The 26,518-nt window shown below is 42.1% G+C and overlaps 1 protein-coding gene across 2 annotated transcripts in view; it reads left to right on the forward strand.

The window, feature by feature from the left end:
* Positions 1–26,518, forward strand: part of SIAE (sialic acid acetylesterase) — a 39,777-nt gene that overhangs the window by 3,477 nt on the left and 9,782 nt on the right. For both annotated transcript variants that reach the window (XM_030794768.1, XM_003253328.4), the window contains exons 2-7: positions 2,658–2,819; positions 11,420–11,595; positions 17,450–17,588; positions 22,465–22,642; positions 24,061–24,170; positions 24,727–24,860. In XM_030794768.1, coding sequence (XP_030650628.1) covers positions 2,696–2,819; positions 11,420–11,595; positions 17,450–17,588; positions 22,465–22,642; positions 24,061–24,170; positions 24,727–24,860 — 861 coding nt within the window. In that variant the 5' untranslated portion in view covers positions 2,658–2,695. The remainder of the gene's footprint in view (positions 1–2,657; positions 2,820–11,419; positions 11,596–17,449; positions 17,589–22,464; positions 22,643–24,060; positions 24,171–24,726; positions 24,861–26,518) is intronic.

Consider the following 26,518-nt stretch of genomic DNA (forward strand, 5'->3'; position numbering starts at 1 on the left):
AATCCCAGCACTTTGGGAGGCTGAGGTGGGTGGATCACTTAGAGTCAGGAGTTCAAGACCAGCCTGGCCAACATGGCGAAACCCCGTCTCTACTAAAAATACAAAAAAATTGGCCGGGCGCGGTGGCTCATGCTTGTAGTCCCAGCACTTTGGGAGGCCAAGGTGGGCGGATCATGAGGTCGGGAGTTCGAGACCAGGCTGGCCAACGTAGTGAAACCCCGTCTCTACTAAAGATACCAAAAAAAAAAAAAAAATTAGCCAGGTGTGGTGGCACATGCCTGTAATCTAAGCTACTCAGGAGGCTGAGGCAGGAGAATCGCTTGAACCCCAGAGGCGGAGGTTGCAGTGTGCTGAGATCGCAGCACTGCACTCCAGCCTGGGTGACAGAGCAAGACTCTGTCTCAAAAAAACAAACAAAAAATCAAATGTTAAATGTATGTGTCTTGTGTTTGACACAAGGAATGACCAGCCTTGCTGTCTTTCTCATTCTCTCTCTCTTTTTTTTTGTCCATTGCACAATTCCTTGATGTTCCACTGTCTACTCTAATGAGCTTAGAATTTGAACTTTACAGACGAGGAATATGATTTTTTCTTTGATTTGCCACAAGTATCTAATTTCGGCAAAGTGGGAATTTCAAGTTTGGAATCAAGTGACTTGTTTTCTAACTTTGTCATAAACTATGTGATTTGAGACCAAAGGACATTAATGTTTGTGGTGTGTTTAGCACTGTGCCTGCCACGGGTAAAGTCTCTAGTAAAATGGAAGCTCCCTGCGGGCAAGGATTTTTGCCTGCTATTATTATTATTATTTTTTCATTGTTATATCCCCAATGCTTAAAGTAGTAGGCATCAATAAATATTTGTTGAATTAACTAATGAACATGCAAGCTATTTTAAAAAATTGTTTAATCTGCTTTGGTCTCAGTTTCTTGATCAGTAATATGATTACACTTCTTTATCAGTAAGTAACGTGTTTATACCGTGATTATGAAGATCCTTTCCACCTCTAAAACTCTTTAGCCCAGCACAGAGTCATCCACAAAGATGTTCACTGAGTTTATGTTGGTGAAAACAGACAGACTTGGGAAGGTATTTCCCCTAGCCTATGGGCTACCGACTGCACACAAATGTGCAAGCTGCAGCCATTCCCCTACCCCCACCCTCTCTCTACTTAGCTCTTATTTATGTCTGTGGTTTTCCTTTTTTTGATTCCATATGAAGCACCTACCCAAGACAAGGCCCTCCCACACATGTGCCTCCCCCTTCCCCCCAGCAGGCTGCCAACCTGCTTATGCAATTCTGGGGCGTTGTATTCTTTTCTTAGAGCATTTTGCTCATGGTAACTGTGCATCTCCAGCCCAGTAGGCCTTCTGGGTGATCTTTCATTGTCCTGTAGGTTTCATGATCACACTAGCTCATAAGGGAGCGCTGAGGATTTTTAGGGACTGGGCTGTTATTCCAAGAGCAGGATAAATAGGCCACGGAGCTGTGTGGGCAATTCCATTAGCTATGCTGCCCTGTTAAGTATAGCCGAAGGGGCCCTCATCATTTGTAGCTTCCAGGGAGGAAAATGTCAGCCTTGTTAATTCTGATTCTCTTTTCTGCCTATCATTTTTGTTTAAAATGCTTAAAAAGATCTTAATTTTGTTAATTATTTTAGGTAGTTTGGGGTCTGTTTTATTCAGACAAATTGGGATATAATTTGTTTTATTTTTTTCCTTGTTAAGTTTTGATGGGGAACACGCTGAGATAATTTGGATGGATGTTTGTTATTAATAAAATACTTCTATATAGGCTGGATGTTAAAAATAGGAATGATCTCGTTAAAGCGAGCTCTTATTCAGTCTTGTTAGTGACTCTCCAGAATAGAATGCAGTTTCTAGTGTGCTTTCTGTTGTCCTTTTAGTATAATTTAGCTTGTGGAATGGGTAAAATTGTGACAGAAGACCTTTGTTCAGACATGCTGACCTTCTGTCTCTCACTGACCTTATTTATGTGTCTTGATTTATTTGAATTTACCTGAGAAGGAAGCTGACTTGTCATGAATATTTATAAGGGCTTATTTAGAATTTTTGATGCAGTACACTGGGTTGTCAAAAAACCATGAAAGGGGCATTATTTGAAGGAAATTGGCATTGGTGGCATGGAAAAGGGGAGATAGAGAAGGGGAAAAAGATTAGGGAAGGCTGTTTGGAGAGAGGCATGCTGCTTTATTCCCAGTCATTAGGAGTGGGCGTGGTAATGGAAAGCAGGGAAAGGAAGTGGTTTATTTTTCTCATAAACACCATCTATAGGGTGCATGAAAGGAGCATTTTAGTGATTTAGCGGGAGAGAGCCCAGCGTTAGGGCCAAGCCTGAGAGCAAAGAAAGATCAAGAGCTCTGAAGGGGAGGGAAGACTATGGTCCATTGGTTGCCTTGGGCTCTGGGAATTTTCCTTAGTGGTCATCGTGTACTATGATGCATACTGTTGGAAACTGTTCTTGTTATGTTGCTTGCCTAATTAGAAGGAAGAAGATCCAGTTTTAGATGATTAAAGGGACTTAGTATGTTAAAATTCTCTTGCATAAAGACTGTATGTTCTTTGCTGTTTCACTTGATCCAGTTGGTGCTGTATCTCTCCAATGATGCTCCCATCAGTGTTTGCTAAATTTTTTAGGTATTGGTTTTCGCTTTGCTTCGTACATCAATAATGATATGGTGCTGCAGAAGGAGCCTGCTGGGGCAGTGATATGGGGCTTCGGTACACCTGGAGCCACAGTGACCGTGACCCTGCGCCAAGGTCAGGAAACCATCATGAAGAAAGTGACCAGTGTGAAAGGTAAGGCAGCCCATCTTCTGTTCAGCTATTGCCCTCTTCTGCCACCTGCTGGATTATCTGAAAATGAATGCTAATGCCATGGCTCACGTTATCCATCCATCCATCCATCTGTACATCCGTCTGTCCATTCATCCATACAAATTATTTGAATATTTGCCATGTGCTTAGGCACTGAGGGTACAAAGAAAAATAAGGCTGAGTCAAAGTTCCTGTTCTCAAGGAACTTACGGAATAATGGGAATAGATACCAAGTTATATAGGACAGCGTGATGAATGCTACGATGAAGGTACGTGTGGCGTGTCTTGGGGTACAGAGGAGAAACCTTGAACTCAGACTGGGTGGTAAGGGAAGGTTTCCACAGAAGATGATATTTGAGCTGAATCATATATAGAGGAGAGGCAGTATGGAGGAGAGGGTAAGAACTCTGGTAGGCCTTGCCCAACAACCTTCTTACCTTCTTACATTCTTACTTTAAAAAGTCTTAAAACCCAAGACTAGCACCATGTAAATCCCATTTCTTATTTTTAAACCACAGCAGTTCTTTGGATTTCTAAGTCAGCATCATTTACTGAGAGTGCCATATGTAAGAATGTAAGACTTCATATTGGTAGTCTAAGGCTCTGGAAGTCACTGCTTTCAGGTCCTGATTCCGTCACTTATACAGCTGAATAATCTTGGACATGTAATATAACATCTTCATGTCACAGTTTATATGTAAAATGGAGATCGTCATGATACCTACAGGATTACTGTGAGAATTAAACGAATTAACACTTGTAAAGACTTGTAACAGTGCCTGGCACACAAGTGCAGAGTAAGTTTTAGCAGTCATGATTGTAACTATTACTATTATTATTTAGTCAGTCATTCAAATATCTATTGAGAGCCTACTATGTGCCCGATACTGTGCTAGGTACTGGTGATACAGTGATGAGTAAAACAGATATGTCCTCTCCCTTAATGAGGCATGCAGATTAGACAGGAAGACAGTAAGCAGTTACCATTAAGTGTGACAAGTGCCACAGTGAGGAAGAACAAGGCGCGATGGGAGTGCTTTGTAGAGAGTAGGGATAATTACGTAGTCTGAGGCTCATCTTGAGAGGTGAGCAGGGCACACTGGGTAGTGAGAATAGCCTGGCAAAGGCATGGAGGCCTGAGTGTACCTGGGCCATGGGAGAGATGCCAGGCAGGTTGGTTGGTCTGGAACACTAGGGGTGTGTGACTGGGAAGATGACAGGAGATAGGTTGGAAAGACAGGGAGGCTTGTTTATTATTGCTAAGGAGTGTATGTTTTATTCTAAATGGACAGATTTTTAAACAGCAAAATAATATGATAGATATTTTAGAAAGCTCACTCTGGCAGCGCTGTGGAAGATGGATTGGAGATCAGTAAGATAGAGGTGGTGGGCCCTGTGGGCAGGCTGCTATGATATCCAGGCAAGAGATGATGAGGGTTTGACCTCATAGAGTGGCTGTGAGGATGTTCAGGAAGGTGAGAATTAGCAGTTTTCATGAGCAGGGAGATATTACAAAGGAGTGAGTCTCTGTCTAGAAGAGATAAAGATGTAGAAGCCGGTGTGGAGGAGGCGAAGCTAGAAGTTATGGGATGAAGGAAGGCATGCTCAGGGCTGGATGTTACAGATAGCTCTATAGCTGTGGGATGTGGAGGTAAGAATGAGACAGATGAGGAGGCTGCTCAGAGGTGGAGGTGGAGTTCAGGTGCAAATTGATGGTTTGAGCAATGGCTAGCATATATATGTGACAGGGATGCTTGTGGGAATTGTATTGGCCCCCGAAAGTAAGGATTGTCTGGTTAGTTTTATCAATATACAAAACTGATGATCCAATCCAGAGTGATCCAGACCCCGATGCATTCTCTTCAGAATTCATTTCCATTCAGCAAACATTTAAAAATACTATATGCCAGGCACTGACATAAGGTAAGTGCTTCTAATTCTTGGGTTTTAAGACTTTTTAAGGTAAGAATGTTGTTGGGTAAACTAAAAGACCGAAAGGGAAGCTTCAGCTGATGGAGACATGCTTCTCTCTTGGATCTAAATGCCGTCGGTGACTTGCAGGATGTCCTGAAAGTGAAGGATTCAAGGGGCTCTCAGTGCTTTCTGTTTGTGCTGGGTCACCTTAGAAATGAGGAACGTTGTGTACAAATAATGGCACTCTTAGTAAATGATGCTGACTTAGAAATCCAAAGAACAGCTGTGGTTTAAAAATAAGAAGTGGGATTTACATGGTGCTAACAATTAAGTTACCAATAACATTTAGGTGACAGAGACAACGTAGTGCTGTAGAGATACACACAGAAAGCATACAATATTACATTAGCATTTCAGTTTAAAAAATCCTTGTGCATTATTTTTAGAGTTTTTCTCCCTTCATGTCTGTTTCAGAACTAATATTTGAGGTGGGCAGAGATGAGGCAGGAGGCCAGGTGGAATGAAAGGTAATAATTAGGAGAGGAGCCTCCCTTTCCCTTTACAGTGATTGCGAAGCTGCTCATTTATCTTGAGTTTAATTTGATAAACACCGAGTGAGGGCTTACTATGTCTAAAACACTGAGCCAGAAACCCTAGGAAAGTATAGAGAAGAATATAAAGAGTGCCCATCTTTCAAGAACTCACTGCCCTATTCCATCCTTTCATATTTAGTAGTTTAGGCTCAAGTAATGCTCCAGCTGCCCCACTGCAAAGGGATGTATCATTCATTTGTAGTTAAAATAACCAGCAGCAACTTAAGAGAATTGAGTGATTCATGGATACTGATGATAATTTCACAGGAAAAAGGGTTGATGTTATTGGTGGTGGTGGGGACCTATTTATTAGACTTTCCACATTTACTTGGTAGAAAAGGGGAAGGTATTTGAGTTTAGAGAGATCTGCAAACCTGCTTCAATGGGTATCTTGCTTTGTTCTGCCTGTGAAGCAAAATAGATGAGTGTTAATTGGAGTAAAGGAGGTAGACATGGAAGAAATTTCATAGGCAGAAAATGTCTCTCAAAAGAGATATCACAGAGAATATTGGAGGGTGGATTTCTGGTTTAGATTTTAATGAGGACTGTGAGATTTTCAGCCACATTACCTCAATTTGCTGCTTTGTCTGCCTCTGGTAATGTTTAACTTATTACCCATAGTCCCCTAGGTACCCAGAACAAAGTAAGATATAACAGCATAAAGGTTTTTGTCCAGCAGACTGACACTTAGACATCGGGAAAATTAACACCTGAGGGATGATTGGGACCATGGTCAGGTACTGGGTTGGTTCAAATGATGTTGTCAAATGATGTAAAAGGATTCTTTCAGACACAAGGAATACGAGCAGGGAAAACCAGGCATATCCTCTCACTTTGACATACATGGTAGGGGTGTGTGTATGTAGGTGATGAAATGAGGGTGTGTCTGTCTATATTTTTGTCATCATGATTGAGGTAAATAGATATATCTTCTGTACCTTAAAATAATACAGAAGCCTAAAACCCTCCCTGCCCCTGGTTGGCATGCATACTTATTTTCTTTTTTTCTTCTCTTTTCTTTTCTTTTCTTTTTTTTTTTTTTTGAGATGGAGTCTTGCTCTGTCACCCAGGCTGGAGTGCAGAGGTGTGATCTCGGTTCACTGCAAACTCTGCCTGCCAGGTTCAAGTGATCCTCCTGCCTCAGCCTCCTGAGTAGCTGAGATTATAGGCACCCGCCACCATGCCTGGCTAATTTGCATACTAGTTTTCTATGCTACATAATAAATTGCCACAAACTTAGGTGCTTAAAACAACACGCTTTTACTGTCTCACAATTTCTATGGGTTATGGTTTAGCTGGATTCTCTACTCAGGGTCTCACAAGGCTGAAATCAAGGTGGAGGCCAGGCTGCGTTCCCACTTGGAGGTGCAAGTAGGGAGTTACCTGTTTCCAAGCTCCCTTGCGTTGCTAGTAGAATTCATTTAGGTGTTGAGCTCATGGCACCACCTCTGCTGTTTCAGATCTCTGACCTCTATATCTTCTTTGAAAGAGCTCACCTTATTATGTATGCCAACCCAGTAAAATCTCAATTTTTATTAACTTAAAGTCAAATGATTAGGGACTTTAATCACATCTGCCAAATCCCCTCACCTTTACAATATAACATTATCTAATCACAAGAGTGACATCTCATTCCCTTTGCCATTTTCTGTTGGTTGGAAGCCGGTCACAGATTCTGCCAGCCACACAAGCATGTGACTTTGGGGTGTCACCTTAGGATGTGTCTGTCACCACAGGCTATAGTGTAAGTAACTTGCATGGGCAGTTTTATTGATACAAAAGCACTTAAGCTTTTTTTCCTTTGCATTCATATTTGATGGTAGAGATGAACTTCAGGTTACAACAGAATAAATGTAGTTTTGTGAGGGGCAGTGTAGGCAGTAAGGCCTTCTTGACTTCCAAGCCAGTACCACAAGCCACTGAGCCACTTTGCAGCTAGTGAGGAACTAGGGTTCTGTTGGGTGGGGGTGGGGGGGAAGTGAACAGGGGCGCTTTTTTCATTTTTAGGTTGTTCTTCTCGGGAAGGGAATGGTCATGGATAATTTTCCTTTTTCTCTTCTTGGCATCAGATTTTGGCACAATAATAGAACAAAATAACATCTGATATGAATGGCAAAAAGAAAAAACAAGAAAGCACTTTATGACTATGTCTCTAGACAAATTATTTTCATTTTTTCCTTGATTGTTTGCTTGTTCTTCCCATTGTGAGGTGGGAGTTAATTGGGAGGTGGAGAGAAGGTGGAGACAGAGAGTTTTTCACTGCCCTTGGCTGGAATGTGAGAAGAAGAGCAACAATAAGAAATAGGCCACTAGAGGCTGGGTGCGGTAGCTCACACCTATAATCCCAGCACTTCGGGAGGCTGAGGCGGGTGGATCGCGAGGTCAGGAGATTGAGACCATCCTGGCCAACATGGTGAAACCCTGTCTCTACTAAAACACACACACACACAAAATCAGCTGAGCGTGGTGGTGCGTGCTTGTAGTCCCAGCTACTTGGGAGGCTGAGGCAGGAGAATTGCCCGAACCCAGGAGGCAGAGGTTGCAGTGAGCCGAGATCGCGCTACTGCACTCTAGCCTGGCGACAGAGTGAGACTCTGTCACCAAAAAAAAAAAAAAAAAAAAAAAGGCTACCAGAAATGCTAACCCTAGACATGAGAACATAAGGCCCTAGTCAATTTGCATGGCTCTCTTGTCAGTGTAACCCAGGGATGGGGTTTACTTCCTGCCATTTAACTGATGGAGTGCCTGGCACACTAAGCACTCTAAGTAGCTGTATAATGAAGGAGGGAAATTAATCTTCCTAGGTGGTACAAGAAAAAATGCGAGGAAGCAGAGATTTGAATGCACTGAAAATGAGAATTTACAGAAACCTGGGCCTGGCCTGGAATAGCTAATAGCAAGTGATTAGGGCCCAGAAGAGGGATGCAGAGCAACTTGTTCAGAAAGCTGATCTAGATCAGCAGAAAGGCAGCTGGATGGTAAACTCTTTGTGGTTAGTGGCTCACGTTTATTATTTGGACTCAAGCTTATGGACTTCATGGGTCAACACTGTTTCTAAAAACTCTTAACTGGACTTCACTGGCCTGTGGTGAGCTCCATTTCAACCAACCAGTCCTGAACGGATAAGCCCAAAACTAGCCAGTTCTTATGAAATATCGTGGCTTTTGCCTTTTTAATCCCACCCTTGCTTTTGGTCTAAGAAACAGTCTTCACAGGTGCTGCTGTCCTTTGTATATGCTTACGTAGGAGTAAATCCTTATTGTATTTTTTTGTTTTGTTTTGTTTGTTTGTTTGTTTTTGACACGGAGTCTCGCTCTGTCGCCCAGGCTGGAGTGCAGTGGTGCGATCTTGGCTCACTGCAAGCTCTGCCTCCCGGGTTCACGCCATTCTCCTGCCTCAGCCTCCCAAGTAGCTGGGACTACAGGCGCCCACCACCATGCCCAGCTAATTTTTGTATTTTTAATAGAGACAGGGTTTCAACTTGTCAGCCAGGATGGTCTCGATCTCTTGACCTCGTGATCCACCCGCCTCGGCCTCCCAAAGTGCTGGGATTACAGGCGGGGATTACAGGCGCCCAGCCAATCCTTGTTGTTTTAAATGAACTGTCTCTGAGTTGGTTTAACCATTAGTAACCTCTCTGGAGTGCATCAAGTTTTCCCTGCCTTGCCTGGAAGTTAACTGTTCTTAACACTTGTTATTGTCAGTTTACTTGACTTTTTTTTTTTTTTTTTTTTTGAGGTGGAGTTTTGCTCTTGTTGCCCAGGCTGGAATGCAATGGTGTAATCTCAGCTCATTGCAACCTCCGCCTCCTGGGTTCAAGCGATTCTCCTGCCTCAGCCTCCTGAGTAGCTGGGATTATAGGCACATGCCATCATACCCTGCTGATTTTTGTATTTTTAGTAGAGACAGGGTTTCACCATGTTGGCCAGGCTGGTCTCAAACTCCTGACCTCAGGTGATCCACCTGCCTCGGCCTCCCAAAGTGCTGGGATTACAGGCATGAGCCACTGTGCCTTGCCAGAGTTTACTTTTATTTTATCAAGTAGGAAAAGAAAAGAAGCTAGAAACTAACATCTCGAGGACTAGCACAGAAGGAAGTTTTCCGAGGTCTTTGAGGAAGTTGGAAGGAGGTTTCTCTGGGAGGCAGTTCTTGGGAATAAGGCTTGGGTCTTGATGCCTAGTTCTCTCGATTCCTTAGGCCCTAGAGGGAGTGCATCCTCTGGCTGTAGTAGGATGGTATTGCCATGTTTGGCCTAAATAGTTTGGCATTGTCTTTTTATTACTGGTTAGCAGAGTTTTTTAGAACCTCTGGTGAAGGTAGTTTTCTTCACCAGCCATGTTGCCTGGATTGAGGCTAAGTGTAAATACCCAGTTAATAGCAGTGAATAGGAATAAATTGTATAGCAATAGAAGGCTAAGAAATAGTCCTTGGTTTTCTGGGGGTTGACCTCACCACCATAAGTGAATAACGTTGGTGGCAGAAGGACAGAGCTCCAGTAAGATGTGTCAGTGCAGGAAGCCTGGAAAGACCTTGGCAAGCCTGGAGTTGGGACAGATTGGAGTGTCTGCCTGCTCAGAAGTGTGAGCCATATGGAACACATCACACCTGTGCGACACAATCTGTCCTAGCTGCCCACTGTTTCCAAAACAGTGATTTTTCTGGTTTAGGTGAATTATACATTTAATACGTTGACGTGTGGCTACTGATGGTATAAAAACAATACCGAACATTTGGTTTTAGATTTAATTAACCTCTTAGGGATGCGAGTAGCAAGCTCACTTGCTTATGCTTTTAAGAGGAGCAAGCATGCACCCTTCCGCTGATGTCTTGGGACTTTTGGACATTTTCCCCAGGACTCTGAGAAATCCTTTAGGAATTGAGTTTTTATTAGTCACCTGTTGTACATTAGGACATCTCATGCTTCTGCTTAGCTCTTGCTGATTAGAAGAACTTTGCAGTGTTTAGCACGTAGTAGGCCCTTGGATAGTATTTTTAGAATTATCATTTCCCATAGATTGGATGTAATCATTTTAGGGTGCTCCATTTCCAGTTCTTATCATTCTTTCCCTTTGAATTTACATTGATCTGATGGGTATGAATTATAAATCAGTTCATATTCTTTGGCATAATGCCAAGATTATTTATTTTAAAATGTTAATTTCTCATTTTTTTTCTATTTTCCCATGCTTGTTTTATCAACTTTGTTCATGTTGCTTGGTTCTCCTTGGCATAATTTTTGCCATTTTGAAGATATTTTTCTGAAGCTTCTAAGTATGTTGTTGGCAGGGGTGGTCTGGTGAGTGATGAGAGGTAGGAGGGTGATGGGGTGGTTCTAGGGAATATGCTATGAATTTCTGAAATAGGGTCTCAGACAGCTTCTCATCTCCCTAATTGAGTCCCAAAGCCTTAAGTCTTGTAAATAACGCTGTGAAAATAATTAACTGGGCAAATTGGAATATCTTTTTCACAGAGAGATTAATTTATATGCCTCCCACTACTTTTTGATGTGTCAGTTTCTCCACTCAACAGTTTGCTGTTAGGAAAACCCAGGCCACTGGTAGTGTTAATCCTTGTTAGCAACACAGGAGGAGATGGGGAGTGAAGGCAAGGGTGATACTGTCAAGCCAGGGGAAGTTCCAGATTATCATTGATTTTCTCTACCCTGTGGTCACATTCGATTGAGTAATTGCAAGTTAGTTTGGGGCACTATAAGATGAAATTATGTTAATTTTGACAGCTGGATAGTATAATAAGAATTTCTCTTTTATGTTTTCTATTAAACTCTTGAATTTTAATCTGTGTGTATTTTTGTCTATCCTCATTTAGGATTATAACTGGGTAACTTACTTTTTTTGTAAATGCTTCAGTTAAAAGTAAGGAGGGATTGGTACAGATTAAGGATAAAAATGCTGCTGCTCCTGTTAGTTCTATCCTCTTATCTGAAATTTGGCCAATCTTCATAGCTTTGAATTCAGTTTATTACAGAGGCTGGGAATAGACACAAATGAGTATAATTGGGCTTTGATTTCATTTTAATTGATTGATTAATTCCTTGGAGTCCTGTTACTATTTCAGCTCACTCTGATACCTGGATGGTGGTACTGGATCCTATGAAGCCTGGAGGACCTTTCGAAGTGATGGCACAACAGACTTCGGAGAAAATAAACTTCACCCTGAGAGTTCATGATGTCCTGTTTGGAGATGTCTGGCTCTGTAGTGGGCAGAGTAACATGCAGATGACTGTGTTACAGGTAATTCGCAGAGTCTCAGCAATAATACACAGTGTGGGTGATAAAGAAGGAAAAGGAGGAGGAATAAGGGGGCAACAAGGAGAAGCAGGGCTGTTTCTATTTAGTGAGTACCATGAGCCAAGATATGTTCTAAGTGCTTTGAATGAATTCATTAATTTGACTTAACAATCTTAAGAGATAAGCTATTGATTACATTGGTAGTTATTGATTGGTGCTAATGTATTCTATATAGGTTAAGAACTTGGAGTATTGTTTTCTCTAGCACTTTCTCCACAACTGAGTTTCTTCTCAAGTTGATTTTTATTTTCTTGCTTTTTTTTTTTTTTTTTGAGATGGAGTTTCTCTCTTGTTGCCCAGGCTGGGGTGCAATGGTGCGATCTCAGCTCACTGCAACCTCCACCTCCTGGGTTCAAGCGATTCTCCTGCCTCAGCCTCCCAGCCTCCCAAGTAGCTGGGATTACAGGCATCCACCACCATGCTCTGCTAATTTTTGTATTTTTAGTACAGACGGGATTTCGCCATGTTGGCCAGGTTGGTCTCGAACTCTTGACCTCAGGTGATCCACCCGCCTTGGCCTCCCAAAGTGCTGGGATTACGGGTGTGAGCCATTGAGCCCAGCCTGTTTTCTTGCCTTTTAATCATTCCTTTGAGAAATATTAAATTTGAGATGTAAACCTGTATAGAACTAGACCATTACCTCAATTCATCTCTTTTTGAAAAATTTATGAAATACAACATGTTCGTATACTCTATGATTTATTGTTTTGCTTCTGTTTCTTAGTTTTTTCTATTTTTTTCTTTTTGTAGTCTACTACTAAATAATGCTACTAAAATGATCTTACTCTGAACATATCTACTTCATTTCATCATTAATTTTCTGATTTAGAATTTAAATTCTTGCATTGAAGTCTTATCAACATTTTATTTACTCTTACGTTCTGTCTTATTTATATATATGGAAGCCCCCCCCAACCCTTTTTTTTTTTTAAAGAGATAAGGTCCTACTCTGTCACCCAGGCTGAAGTGCAGTGGCATGATCATAGCTCACTGCAGCCTAGAACTCCTGGGCTCAAAGGATCCTCCTGCCTCAGCCTCCTGGGTAGCTGGGATTACAGGTGTGAACCACCATACCCATCTGATTTTTTATTTTTTTATAGAGATAGGGTCTTGCTATGTTACCCATGCTGGGCTTTTTAATTAAAATGTTTATTAAACTGAACTTTGGACTCTTTTAGCATAAGAGAGTAGAAGCAAAATCAAAGTTTTATTTCTTGATAGAAAGGATGGTTTTGTATAGAAGCAGAATTGCTGTTAACTCATTAAGGAAAACAGTATTTTTCTTAATGCTGTAATTGCAGTTCCCTGTTTGCACAGAAAGGCATGGACCAGATCTGTTTGTATCTATATAGTCGCTTTCTCAACAGCAGTCTATGCCAGGGGATTCCATCCCATTTTCTGTCAAGCTAAATCAGATTTTGATTGTTAAGAGTAAACATATTTTTTCTGCCTAGAATTTACCCCTGAGCATCTTCTGTATAAAGCTAGGTCTCTAAGCTCTGAGATATAGGGGAACAGAAAAAAATTCCGTCTGAAACATCCAAGTGTTAATATTTATTTTTTATTTTTGTTTAAATCATGCACTTAGTTTCCAAGATAACATTTTAGATGCTGACAGTACCAAAAACCAAGCTTCTCGTCTCTTAACAGTTTATGGAACCTTGTTTTTTGATTAAAAGGATGTTCTACATGGCTTCCCCTTTATTCCTTTTGCTCCTTTCCTCCTACAAACCCCCAACACACACACATACATCACACACACACACACACACACACACACACACACACACACGAGTCTTTCTCCTTCCCTCCTTCCATGTGATTTTTCTGAGGAGGTAAGATTTCCACTATAACCTACCACTCTTCACATTCAAATCAAGGAAATGGCAGATTGTGTGCCCATCTTGTTGTTAGGGTAAAGTGGAATTTTAAAATTGAGTGTTATTTATAACGCTGAGTGAGATGTTTATAAATGGAGAAGAGTCTAAATGTTCATCTGTCGCCTCCTAAGTCAGGGGAGGTCTTAAGACTTGGATATTTCTAGTTATGCTCAGAAAAAGATGGCCAATATCCATCAGGAAACCCAATTTTCAATATCTCAGAACTCCCCACATTCCTACTTTACAAATAGAGAAATTAAGATCCAGAAGAGAAGGGCTGGTACCACATTCCAACAAAAGATTCACAGGACTTATGAGGCTGATTTTTTTTTAAATAGTTATCTTCTCAATTTTAGAACTGCTACCATAGTAGAAGGTAAAATAACTTACAGACTTTCCAAATTCTTTTAAGTAAATAAAGTTTCTGTCCTTCTGTGTGTGTGTGCACACAGACACACACTCACACACATGCTTTGCTCCCCCATGCAGACCCCATGCCAAGATTCTCTGAGGAAATAGATTCTTGATGTGTCTTCATTAATTCAAGAATGTGGTATAAAGGTTACAAAATGAACACCAGTGAGCAGCTGCTTTGATGGTGAATGGTCCAGTCCCTAGAGAGGCAGCGGTGCTCTCTCCCAGCCTCTGTGGCGTTAATGACTTCAAATACCTTGGTATTCATTTACATCCTCATTTAAATACTTGGTAGAAAAATAATTACACTGCAGTGTTTGATGAGATGAAATCTGATCTCAGCAGATGGAGTAAGGCTTCCCCTTTCATCAGCAGGGAAACCAAGTGTCATTTAAATGAAAATCTTCCTGCAATCTCTTTATTCCTAAGTTTGCTGCCCATATCCCTGAGGAAATGCTTTCATCAAAAAGGCCTAGTTATTGGGAAAGGATACCAATTTCTGAAGTAATTGTCATTATGTTGTCAGGTACAGAAGGAATGGTCCCCACCCCCATTTTTGCTGACACTTTCTGTGGCTTTCAAGTTTTGGCTTGAAATTACACGCAAATGTGAATTTGAAAATGGAAGTTTTCCAGTCAATGTTTTGGATCCAGTTCCGTGTGCTGGTATCAATATAGGAGAATGCCAACCATTCTGACTCTATTGGCCTCACAGTACTCTACACTGTTAGCAACGGGTCTAAAAGACAAGTAGCATGTTCTCTCATACTGCCTCCCAAGCTGGCGTCTCACTGCGATGAGGCACTTGAGTTCCCAGTCAGTGCGGAAGCTAGTGTGGGTGGAGAGAGTGAAAGCAGTTTCATCCACTGTTTCCATGGAAGCAACATAGGATCCTGAGTGCTTAGTGCAGAACTGAATTCCAAAGGAGGCGGCTTTTTACAGGTACTTGCTGCTGAAAAATAATTTCCCTGCCAGATACACTGTGAGTGCATTAGCCTGTTCTTTCTCCTTCATGTTTACTTTACATTAACCTGCCAGGTATGATCCTGAACAAACAGGTCTGGATTTCCTATGGAATTTTGTTGAGACCATGTGTAACCTGTCCTGAGAATGGGAAGACCAGTAACCCTGACAGCCTAGAGCTGCTGCCAACAAAGGAGCATTTCAGGTTGTGGCTCCCACTGTGACCAAAAGAGCTATCTCATTTCCATCTGGCCATCTTATTGGGCACAGCCGGCTCAGTGGCAAGTCCAGAGAGATTCAAGAGGCAGCATCTTTCAGTGAAATGCACCATGGGGCACCTGGCTGCTTCAGAGTTTCTCTTACGCTGTGGCTGGAGGGCCAGTATTCTCTGCAGTGGGTGGGTGGGGGTGGAAAGCGAGCCAGCTGCACACTCTGTGACCAGTGGCCAATGGAACGTACCCTGCCTCCTGTGCCTTTCACTGCTGTGGCAGCCCCGACTCAGCTGGAGCGCCTGCTCCCTGAGGCAAGCGGTAACTGGGCTTCCTGATGCTCCTGTTGGCCCTTTGTTTTGGGAGAAGCTGGGCCAGTCTAGGGGGATAGAAAGGACTCAAGAAGAAACACACAAATAAAAAAAAAACACAAAATATTTCTGATATATTTGTTTTAAAATAAAAAAATAACTAAAATGTCAGGATGAGAGGAAATGGCACTTGTGCGTAAGTTCATAGAGGAATGATGCTTTACTGGACTAACAAAGAAGGAACTGAGTGTAGCACACACATTCTTTTCCAGAAAACCCTAAGCCACTCCCCTCATACTCCTGACAATTGATGAGGTTTAATAAAGTGATTTGGGAAAACATGATTTATCTTCGGATGGACGCTTTTCTTTAATTCCTTGGGACTGTTCTGAGCTGTTACCCTGAACACCACCTTTCCAATCTCCATACCTCTCTTGCTTTTCTTTGGTGATTTACCAAGACCAAGATGAGGATACTGTCAGCCTGCGGTATCCACCAGTTCCACATGTGCAGATTCAACCAGCCATGGATAGAAAATATTTGAAGAATAAAAATTAAAAATGGCAATACAACAATAAATAATACACATTGAAAAAACAATACATACGGGTTGAGTATCCCTTTTCTGAAGTTGCCTGAGATTGAAAGTGTTTCAGATTTCGGATTATTTTTGGATTTTGCAATATTTGCATAGATATAATGAGATATCTTGGGGATGGGACCCGAGTCTAAACCTGAAATTCATTTATGTTTCCTATATACCTTATGTGCATAGCCTGAAGGTAATTTTGTACAATATTTTAAAATAATTTTGTGGATGAAACAAAATTTGTCTGAAGTATTTATGTGTGGAATTTTCCACTTGTTGACATCATGTTGGCACACCAAAAATTTTGGATTTGGGGGCATTTTGGATTTTGGATTTTCAGATTAGGGTTGCTTAACATATATAACAACTATTTACATAGCATTATTAGGTATAAGTAATATAGAGATGATGTAAAGTATACAGGAGGATGTTTGTAGGCTATAAACAAATACGCCATTTTATATAAGGGACTTGAACATCCTCAGATTTTGATGTGCTGGGGTTTGGTGTGGAGGGGTGTGGTTCCTGGAACCAATGCCCTGTGGATACGAAGGATAACTGTATATGCATTTTGAGACTTATGTTAGAATGTTTCAGTACTTCAACTATGTTTCAGTAGTTCAACAGTCATTTCTGAGCTGTGTTTCTTTTGAGCATGCTTCTCTTGTGTGGTATGGATTAGACAAATCTACCTCCCCATGGCCTTTTTGGTTCCACATAATATCCTAAGCACCATTTTAAAAAGAAGTTAATTGGCTGGGTGCGGTGGCTCACACCTGTAATCCCAGCACTTTGGGAGGCCGAGGCGGGCGGATCACGAGGTCAGGAGATCGAGACCATCCTGGCTAACACGGTGAAACCCCATCTCTACTAAAAATATGAAAAATTAGCCAGGCGTGGTGGCGGGCGCCTGTGGTCCCAGCTACTCGGGAGGCTGAGGCAGGAGAATGGCGTGAACCCAGGAGGCGGAGCTTGCAGTGAGCCGAGATGGCGCCACTGCACTCCAGCCTGGGCGACAGAGCAAGACTGTCTCAAAAAAAAAAAAAAAAAAAGAAGTTATTTGGTTTGGTTTTGTGTTATGAGAGATACTTTTTCAGAGTAGAAGTATTTCCATTTCAAGGTATCAGAGTGTTGTAAGTGCTGGGCAATATTCTTTAGCCTCAGCTACTTCACGGCTCCTCTTGTCTAACATAGACCTGCTTCTTAAGATCACAGATTTCATTATATTTCTACCCTCTTTGGGAACATGATTTATCCTGGTATCTTTTGGTAAAAGTGGATCAAGGTGATTCAGTCCAGCCCATTGGTTTTGGTTATTAATTTGATCTCAGTATATTGAAAGCTTAGGAGCTCAGAGGATTGATGTTTACTAAGAGGCGTCAGGCTAGTTCACCACCCGCTAGGTTAAATGACGTTTCAAATTCTTTTCCAGATATTTAATGCTACAAGGGAGTTGTCTAACACTGCTGCCTATCAGTCTGTCCGCATCCTCTCCGTCTCTCCTATTCAGGCAGAGCAGGAGCTGGAGGACCTTGTTGCGGTTGACTTGCAATGGTCTAAGCCCACCTCAGGTATGTGACGGCTTGAACGTGCTGTCTCTTATGTAATGGGTTAGCGCCCTAAGTGGAATCTGTGAGACTGAATTTGGTTCTTATGTGTCTATTTATTATTACTCATGCCTTTTATTCCTTTCTTATTGACTCTTCATCCTTCCTGATGGTGACTATTTCAGGTTTCTTCCCAAGACTACCAACAAATCTTCCCTCTTGCTGTAGGGAAACGACTCTTCCTTCAACATCTTCAGTGAAAATATCAAGGCCCTTCGGCATGGGCTCCGCCAGCATCTCTCGCCGATGCCTTCACTCCAAATCCTCTCCTCTTTCTTCCCTTGTTTCTGTGTCTGTAGACAACTGGTCTCTTTTCATGACTAACTCTGATTTGGGTTCTCCTTTCTCCAGAGCCTTCTTTAATCCCTTAGGCACTGTGGTTTTCCCCTCAGTCCATTCAGCATGAGCATGAGCTCTCCATTTCTTTTTTTTCGTTTTCCTTTTTTTTTTTTTTTTTTTTTTTGAGATGGAGTCTCAGTCTGTCGCCCAGGCTGGAATGCAGTGGTGCGATCTTGGCTCACCTGCAACCTCCGCCTCCTGGGTTCAAGTGATTCCCCTGCCTCAGCCTCCCGAGTAGCTGGGACTACAGGCGCCGGCCACCATGCCCAACTAATTTTCGTATTTTTAGTAGAGATGGGGTTTCACCATATTGGCCAGGCTGGTCTCGAACTCCTGACCTCGTGATCCGCCCACCTCGGCCTCCCAAAGTGCTGGGATTACAGGCGTGAGCCACCGCATCCGGCCACTCTCCATTTCATGACTGCTTTGTGTCAGGATCTGTGCCATGCCCCAGGGATACAGCAGTGACCAAACAGAGACACAGTCCCTGCTCTCTGAGCTTAGCCTTTCTTTTATTCTCACAAAACAAAACAAAACAACAGTAAACTTCACAAACACCCTTCTCAGATGCTTCATCTTTCTCCTGTGCTTTGTTAAACCTTTCTAGAACATCTTCTGTTTTCATTCTTTTCACTGCATTTCCCTGTGTTCACTCTTCAGCCCTTTGTCACCTGGCTTCTGCTTCCACCTCAACAATTTGTTCACCTTGATGTTACTATCGTTCTTCTAATGATAAACCTAGAGACTTTTGCTGCATTAGGCACTGTGGACCACCCCCTTTAGAAACTGCATGTCCCTCCTTGCTTGCCTGGTGCTTTCTTTTCCTAGTTCTCCTCCTCTCTCTTCTCCGTCCCTTTTTCTTTGCTTCTTCATTCCTTTTCCTCAGAGGTGGTCCCTGTATTCCCCCTGGACTTTTTCTTTTTCTCCTGTGCATGCTTTCCTTGGTGCTCAGATGCTCCTACATTTACAAGTAGTAATTAACTTAACAAATATTTGAGTGCCTACTATGTGCTCGACACTGTTCTAAGTGCTGGGGATAACATAGTGAGTAAAACAGGCAAGAATACCTGACCTCATGGAGCTTACAGTCTAGTGTAAGGGAATACTGAAAGTGAATCATAAAATAAGTAAATTATACACAAAGTATCTGATGCTATCCATCTTACACTATTTGAACTCTCCCTGTAAAAGAGCTCAGGAACTGAATGGATTCAGGTAAATTTTTGGATGAATCCTTTGCTCTATGAACTCTTACTACATGGTATCCAAAACTCAGGACTCAGTCAAATTTGGATAATGTATTATGCCTTGCTATCTGAACTTTTCACTTTGTGAAATCATAAACTGAATGAATAATGTGGATATCACAGGATAGATTAATGGGTGACATGTGCTAATGAGACAAAAACAAATAAATATATCAGGGAAGGGAGGCAATAGGAAGTGTTCATGCTGGGATGGGGAAAGGCGACATTTCAGTAGCAGCCTGAAAGAGGCGAGGCAATGCAGATATCTAGGAAGGGCACAGAGGATCCATCTCTCCCACATTGAGAATCTCTCCTGCCTGCTCTGCTCTTCCCTTTTTTTTTTTTTGATGGAGTCTTACTCTGTTACCCAGGCTAGAGTGCAGTGATGTGATCTTGGCTCACTGCAACCTTCACCTCCCAGGTTCAAGTGATTCTTTTGCCTCAGCCTCTCGAGTAGCCAGGATTACAGGTGTGCCCCACCACGCCCAGCTAATATTTGTATTTTTAGTAGAGACGGGGTTTCACTATGTTGGCCAGGCTGGTCTGGAACTCCTGGCCTCAAGTGATCCATGGTCTGCCTGCCTCAGACTCCCAAAGTGCTGGGATTACAGGCATGAGCCACCACGCCCGGTCTCCTGCCTCTTCTTCTGTCATCACATCACTGCTGCTGGGAAAGGTTTTCTGATTTTAAGGACTCTTGTAATTAGATTGGACCCACCTAGATGAGCCAGGACACTCTCTCCATCTCAAGGTCCCTAACCTTAATCACGTCTACAAAGTGCCTTTCGCCATGCGAGGTAACACAGCCACAGGTTCCAGGGATGAGTGTGTGGGCGTTTTTGGGGTCTGTTATTTTGCCTACACCCCATTCTCATTCTCAAGCATTTTCAAGTGGGTTTCCATTTTCTTTACTCCAAGCTGAGGCTCTAACCTCCCCTCCAGTCTTATCTTCCACTGTTCTCTTTTATAATCTCTGCTCCAGCCAAATACTCTCAGAGTATTTCCTATTCTGTGTGCCTTTTCATGTATTTTTTCTTCTGCCTCGAGTGTCAGCTCTGTTTATTAAACTCCTGTTGATGGTTTAAGGCTTCCCCAGCTCTCTTCTTCCCTCCTGTTTACTACTCCCCTCTACCTACTGTCAGTGAAACCACAGGCACCCTCAATCAGTCAGCAGACACCGACTCTCCATCATGTCCTGGACGCTGAGGATACAGACATGAATCAGGTGAAATCTCTGCTAATAGTGTAGTGAGCTAAGGGAAACACTGAACAGATGGTTATTGCATGGTCTAGTGATGGAGCGATGCACAGAGTGTTGTGGAAGCACAGTGCGGGGCGGGGAGGTCAGTGTTTATTAGGCCTTTTAAGCTCTGCCTCTCATTTGATATTCTTTCTTTGTGTTAAAACTCCTTAATACTTGTTTGTACTTCTTGAGGCACTTACCATCTTTTGCCATGTATTTTATTCAACTAAATACTTGTCTTATTTTTTTTTTTTTTTTTGAGACAGAGTCTCGCTCTGTCACCCAGGCTGGAGTGCAGTGGCACGATCTCGGCTCACTGTAACCTCTGCCTCCCAGGTTCAAGCGATTCTCCTGCCTCAGCCTCCTGAGCAGCTGGGATTACAGGTGCGTGCCACCACACCCAGCTAATTTTTTTGTATTTTTAGTAGAGATGGGGTTTCACCACGTTGGTCAGGCTGGTCTCGAACTCCTGATGTCGTGATCTGCCTGCCTCAGCCTCCCAAAGTGCTGGGATTACAGGCATGAGCCACCATGCCCAGCCCTACTTGCCTTATTCTATCAACTATGAGACCTATGAGGAGAGGTTCCATGTGTCTCTATATCACTTTCATCACTGTCTCCCATCCATCTAGTAGTTCCTGACACATGGTAGGTGCTCTGTCCATTTTAATTATTTTGGAATTGATTTGAATCCTCACTATTGCACTGTCTGCTTTTGGAGTGCCAGTGACTTAGCCATAGTCAGTCTTTAATAAACCTTGGGCTGAACTGATCCCATCCTTGTGTGAGCAAGCATGCTCCCCTCTTCACCAGCTTTCTTCTAACATGAAATTGCTTACTCTTGCCTCTGTTAGTTACTGGGCAGTGTAATTGGATGAATGAGTTAGACTGTGCTGAGAATTTAAACAATAATTTTGGCTTCTGTTGCTTTCCCTTTGGGCCGAATTTCCCATCACTTATCTGTTCATGTTTTCTTTACCATAGCTATTTATTTTTATTTTTTGACTTTTATTTTATTTTTTATTTATTTTATTTTTTTGAGACAGAGTTTTGCTCTTGTTGCCTAGGCTGGAGTGCAATGGCACGATCTCGGCTCACTGCAACCTCTGCCTCCCAGGTTCAAGCGATTCTCCTGCCTTAGCCTCCCGAGTAGCTGGGATTACAGGTGCCCACCACCATGCCCTGCTAATATTTGTATTTTTAGTAGAGATGGGGTTTCACCATATTGGCCAGGCTGGTCTCAAACTCCTGACCTCAGATGATCCAACCACCTCGTTCTCTCAAAGTGCTGGGATTATAGGTCTGAGCCACCATGCCCAGCCTCTTAACCATAGCTATAAAATTGGTTATAAAGCCACCAGAAAAAAAATACACATTTCTTCTTAAGTTGCCCCCTGCTTGCTTTTTCCCTCCCACAGAGCGAAGTGGGAATGAGTGGCCAAGTAAGAGGGGAGACATAGAAGAGAGTAGCATGGGGACATGGTGGCCTTCCCACCTCTCACCTATCTGAGGGAGAGCATTGATTATCTGAGAGTCTGCGGATCCTGTAAGTGATGGGAAGCACGGGGAAGCCTATTGCCTAGCCAGAGTTTTAACTTACATGTTATGTAAGTGAATTATTTATACTCAGACTGAGAGCAAAATCGCTATCATATCTGCCTCTCTCCCAGGCAGAGAGAGCTATTTCCTTGTTATGAGAACAAGCATTTTGAGCAACTGAAAAAACATGAAGACAGATAAAAGGAAACTATCACTAAGGTTACGGTTTTCTCCCTTGGAAAAGATTCTCCTTAGGGAAGGTTTGGAAGAGATAATAGTGTTCAGACCAGCATATTGGTCTTGATGCTGTATCTTCTCTGTGCCTCTCAATCTTATCCTACTTTTGAAAGTCTTAGACAACAACAGAAGAATGACCTCTGCCCACCCTTCTCACCTAGACCCACCTAGCAGCTGCAGTTTGTATCCATCAACCTTTCTCTGGCTCTTTTTCTTTAACCATTTCTCTGAACAGAAAACTTAGGCCATGGATATTTCAAGTACATGTCAGCAGTGTGCTGGCTCTTTGGACGTCACCTGTATGACACTCTGCAGTATCCCATCGGGCTGATCGCCTCCAGCTGGGGCGGGACACCCATTGAAGCCTGGTCATCTGGACGGTCACTGAAAGCCTGTGGGGTCCCTAAACAAGGGTAAGACAGCATTCTCCAGTCTGAGAAAGAGCCTACCAGGGAATTATGTGAGAGAGAGGGTCATGGTCCTCTGTGGGGAGTTAAGTATATGGTGAATGTCCCAGTATGTGTTGAATGTATATAATTTATTCATGCACAGGGAAAGCATTATTTTCACTGTCATTGCCACCACAATTGTTTGAGAACATGTAAAAAAAAAAGTATCTTTTTCTCTAATAATAGTAATAGCTAGTGGTTACTGAAAGCTTTTTATATGCCAGACACTGTGCTAAGCATTTATATATTAATTATTAATATATTGAATGTATATTGATATATTGAAGTGTAGATATTAAAGACCGTAGTGAAGACACTACGTTTCAGAGAGATTTAGTAACTTGCTCATGAGCATGACTAGTAAGTGGCAAGTCTGGCTTCAGTGTCTGTGCACCTAACCATTGTGCTGTATTGCCTAGAAGAGTAAACAATCCAACAGGAAGAACAAATGTTATAAACATGTACTCAAAGAAACGTATCAGTATACTATGAATACCTGCTTAGGAAAGGCTGGATCAGGAAGAATACTTGGGGAGGTAAAGGGCTAGTGAGTACAAATCCCGATGCTAACATCAGTGTAGAGATGAGCAGTATGTGACCTGCTTTCATGGACCATGTCTCATTCACACTGGGAAGGCCTGTGGGAGGAGGATGGGCTTGAGCTCTTGGTATAGTTTGGGTAAAAGCTTGCCTGTGGGGGAGTGAAGATATTCAACTTTGGAACAGGAAGAATGGCCTGCAGTAGAGTAGGAGTGAGCGTTAGACCAGATCTCTGGGGGTGGAAGGGATAATCCCGAGGGTGTGGGGAAGTGGGCTTCTCACACGCAGCAGCTACAGGATAAATTCATATAAATATTCTACAGAGAAATTTGAGAACATGTTCAGAGCCTTAAAAAAGATGCCCTTTGACACAGCAATTTCATTTCTGGGAATTTATCTTATGGATATAGTTAAGCATATATGCAATGACTTAGCTATAAGGAAGATAATCCTGGCATTGCATATAAAAGCAAAAAGTTTAAAACAACCTAAATGTCTGTCCATTAAATAAAGGTTTATTTAATAAAAGTTAAGTAAATTTATTGCCCCCCCCCCCATGTGAGATAATAATAAAGCACTCCTTCCTTGTGGCTTTAATTACCTTAGAAATTACCTTTAATTACCATAGGAAGCTGACTGATACACTTATTTTGGGAATAACCTGGAGGTGAAATTCAGAGAATATTCACGTTTTCAAGAAAAAGAGTTTCGATTCAATTTTAATTCTGTGTTGCTTTCATCAGAAGTTTGCCACAAGTGAAAGTGGATAGATGCCCAATTAGGGACCTTTATGTGATCAATCACTGGCTCTCTGGTGACACTTGTGCATCGTATGATTTCAGGTCCGCTCCATACGATTCTGTAACTGGTCCCAGTAAGCACTCTGTTCTCTGGAATGCCATGATCCATCCACTGTGCAATATGACTCTGAAAGGGGTGGTATGGTACCAGGGTAAGTGTTCAATGTACTCTTTCTCCATTGTATCAGATAGCGTTTGCTGTATAACACAGCACCCTAGAACGTAGTGGCTTAAAGCAATAATAACTTTAAATTTTATTCAGCTCACTGTTCTGCGGGTGAGCAGGGTAGTTTTTATGTCTGGGCTGCTTCAGCTAGTTCCTGCTGGGACCTCTTATGTGTCTTTGGCCACCTGGCAGATTGATGGCTGGATGACCTAGGATGGTCTCTCCCTAGATGTATTGTCTGGGGGCTGTTACAACATGATTCTGAGGTGACCTCTTCAGCAAGCCAGTATAGACTCATTTATTATTTATATAATAGTCTTAGGATTCCAGGGTCCTCAGGAGAGGGCAGAGCCCAAACCTGAAGTACTTTTCAAGCCTCTGTTTGTACCACATTTGCTGATGCCCCATTGGCTGGAAAAAGGCCAGTCCGGAGATACCGTAGGAAGACCACTACCTCAGGGCATGGATAGAGGGAGGAGAGTAATGTGTGGTCATTTTTGCAGTCTACTCCAAACTCCCCTTACAATTTGGACTGTTTTTAGGGGAGTCCAATATAAATTATAACATGGATCTGTACAATTGCACATTCCCTGCGCTCATCGAAGACTGGCGTGAAACCTTCCACCGTGGTTCCCAGGGGCAGACGGAGCGTTTCTTCCCATTTGGACTTGTCCAGGTACGATGTGGGTAAAGGCTTCTCTGTCCATGTCAACACCTGTTCCTGTGTTGACAGGAAGAGGTTTATGGGCATTGGTGTGGGGATGTGCTATTTAGATCTCTTTCCTGGAGTTCATCTTCCTTTTCTGTCCTCATAACATGCTCGTCAAGAACTGAACGTAAGGCTTACTTCATCTCAGTTCACTGATAGGACAATTAAAACTTCAAAAAAAGTTGATAAGTAACTAATATTTCTTATTTAAAAAGCATTACAGTTTCATTGAGGAAATATTAAAAAGATAAGCGAAAAAGAAGCTAAAAACGATAATTTTCCAATCCAGAAATAAGCAGCTGTCTTCTGCTCATTTATTTTTGAAATAGATCTGTACTATATCTTGCATTTTTCTCTTAAAGTGATATTTCAATTAGAGATAAGTAGTAAACATTTTTTCATGTCAATAAATATTAATCTTCAATACAGTTTGTAATGATTGTAGAGTCTGAAATATGGTTATATTGTAGTTTATTTAACTATCTGTCTACAGATTGGGCATTTAGGTTGTTTTAAACGTTTTGCTTTAATAAACTTTGGCATGTTTATTTTCCTTGTTGCTAAATCATTGCATATATGCTTGATTATTTCCCTAAGGTAAATTCCCAGAAATGAAATTTCTGGGTCAAAAGATACACCTTTGTAAGGCTTTGAACATGTCCCCAGATTTCTCTGAAGAAATTCATGAGTTTGTATAAATTTATACTCTTAGCAACTGTCTGTGAGAATGTCCATTTCCCCACCCCCTCCCCAACTTGGTGTTATCCCTTCCACTCCCTGGAATCCACCATGCTCTCTCACTCCCAGGCCATTGCACTTGCTCCTTGCCTTCCATACTTTCCTAGTTAACTTTAATCATCCTTTAGGCCTCAGCCTACATACTAGTTAGGAAGCCTTCTGTGACTATCCAGAGTCTGTGTTAGATGCCCCCTTTCCCTCTACCCTCCCTTTTTATTTGCATGAGGTTGCCTACGTGACTACATTTTCCTGGGTCACACTTACATCCCTAGTACGTATGTAGTTGATTGGCACTCATTAAATAGCGGCTTAACACGTGAATGAAAAAAGATAGCAAGAGAAACCATACATTTAATTAGAGATAACTAGTCAGAAAGATTCTGCTTTCAGCCTTGCATAAAAAGAATAAACATATTTGACCAAGTTCATAATTGCCTAGCCTCCACATGTTCATATGAACTACACTTTTTAGCAGGGTGGTAGTGCTGGTTTTTCTAGAACATAAGAAATCAAACAAGTAAGGTAATATAAAAACAATGCCCATCTTACAACATGACAACAGAGTAGGCTTTACTGTGTAAACGGGACATCCATGGTCCCAGACACCTACCTCCGCACGCCCCACAGATGCCTTCTCACCATCCTCCCAACTCCCCTACCTTGTCCTTTTCACTGTACCTTCTTTCGAATATTTGTATAGACCTTCTCACTTAAAAATGCCTTTATGATTATTTTCTTTCTTCTTTCCTGCATTTGTTCTGACTTTGAAATAAGATTATTCTGCCCATTATTTTCAAAGTAGCAGCTCCTGTCACCAGTTCTGCATTCCTGTTGGTGGAAACTACACTTGGGCTTTGGAAGTACTTTTTTCTCCCTTGGCCTGTGCA

Source organism: Nomascus leucogenys, chromosome 15 (genome assembly GCF_006542625.1).
Source record: "Nomascus leucogenys isolate Asia chromosome 15, Asia_NLE_v1, whole genome shotgun sequence".
Classification (NCBI taxonomy): Eukaryota; Metazoa; Chordata; class Mammalia; order Primates; family Hylobatidae; genus Nomascus; species Nomascus leucogenys.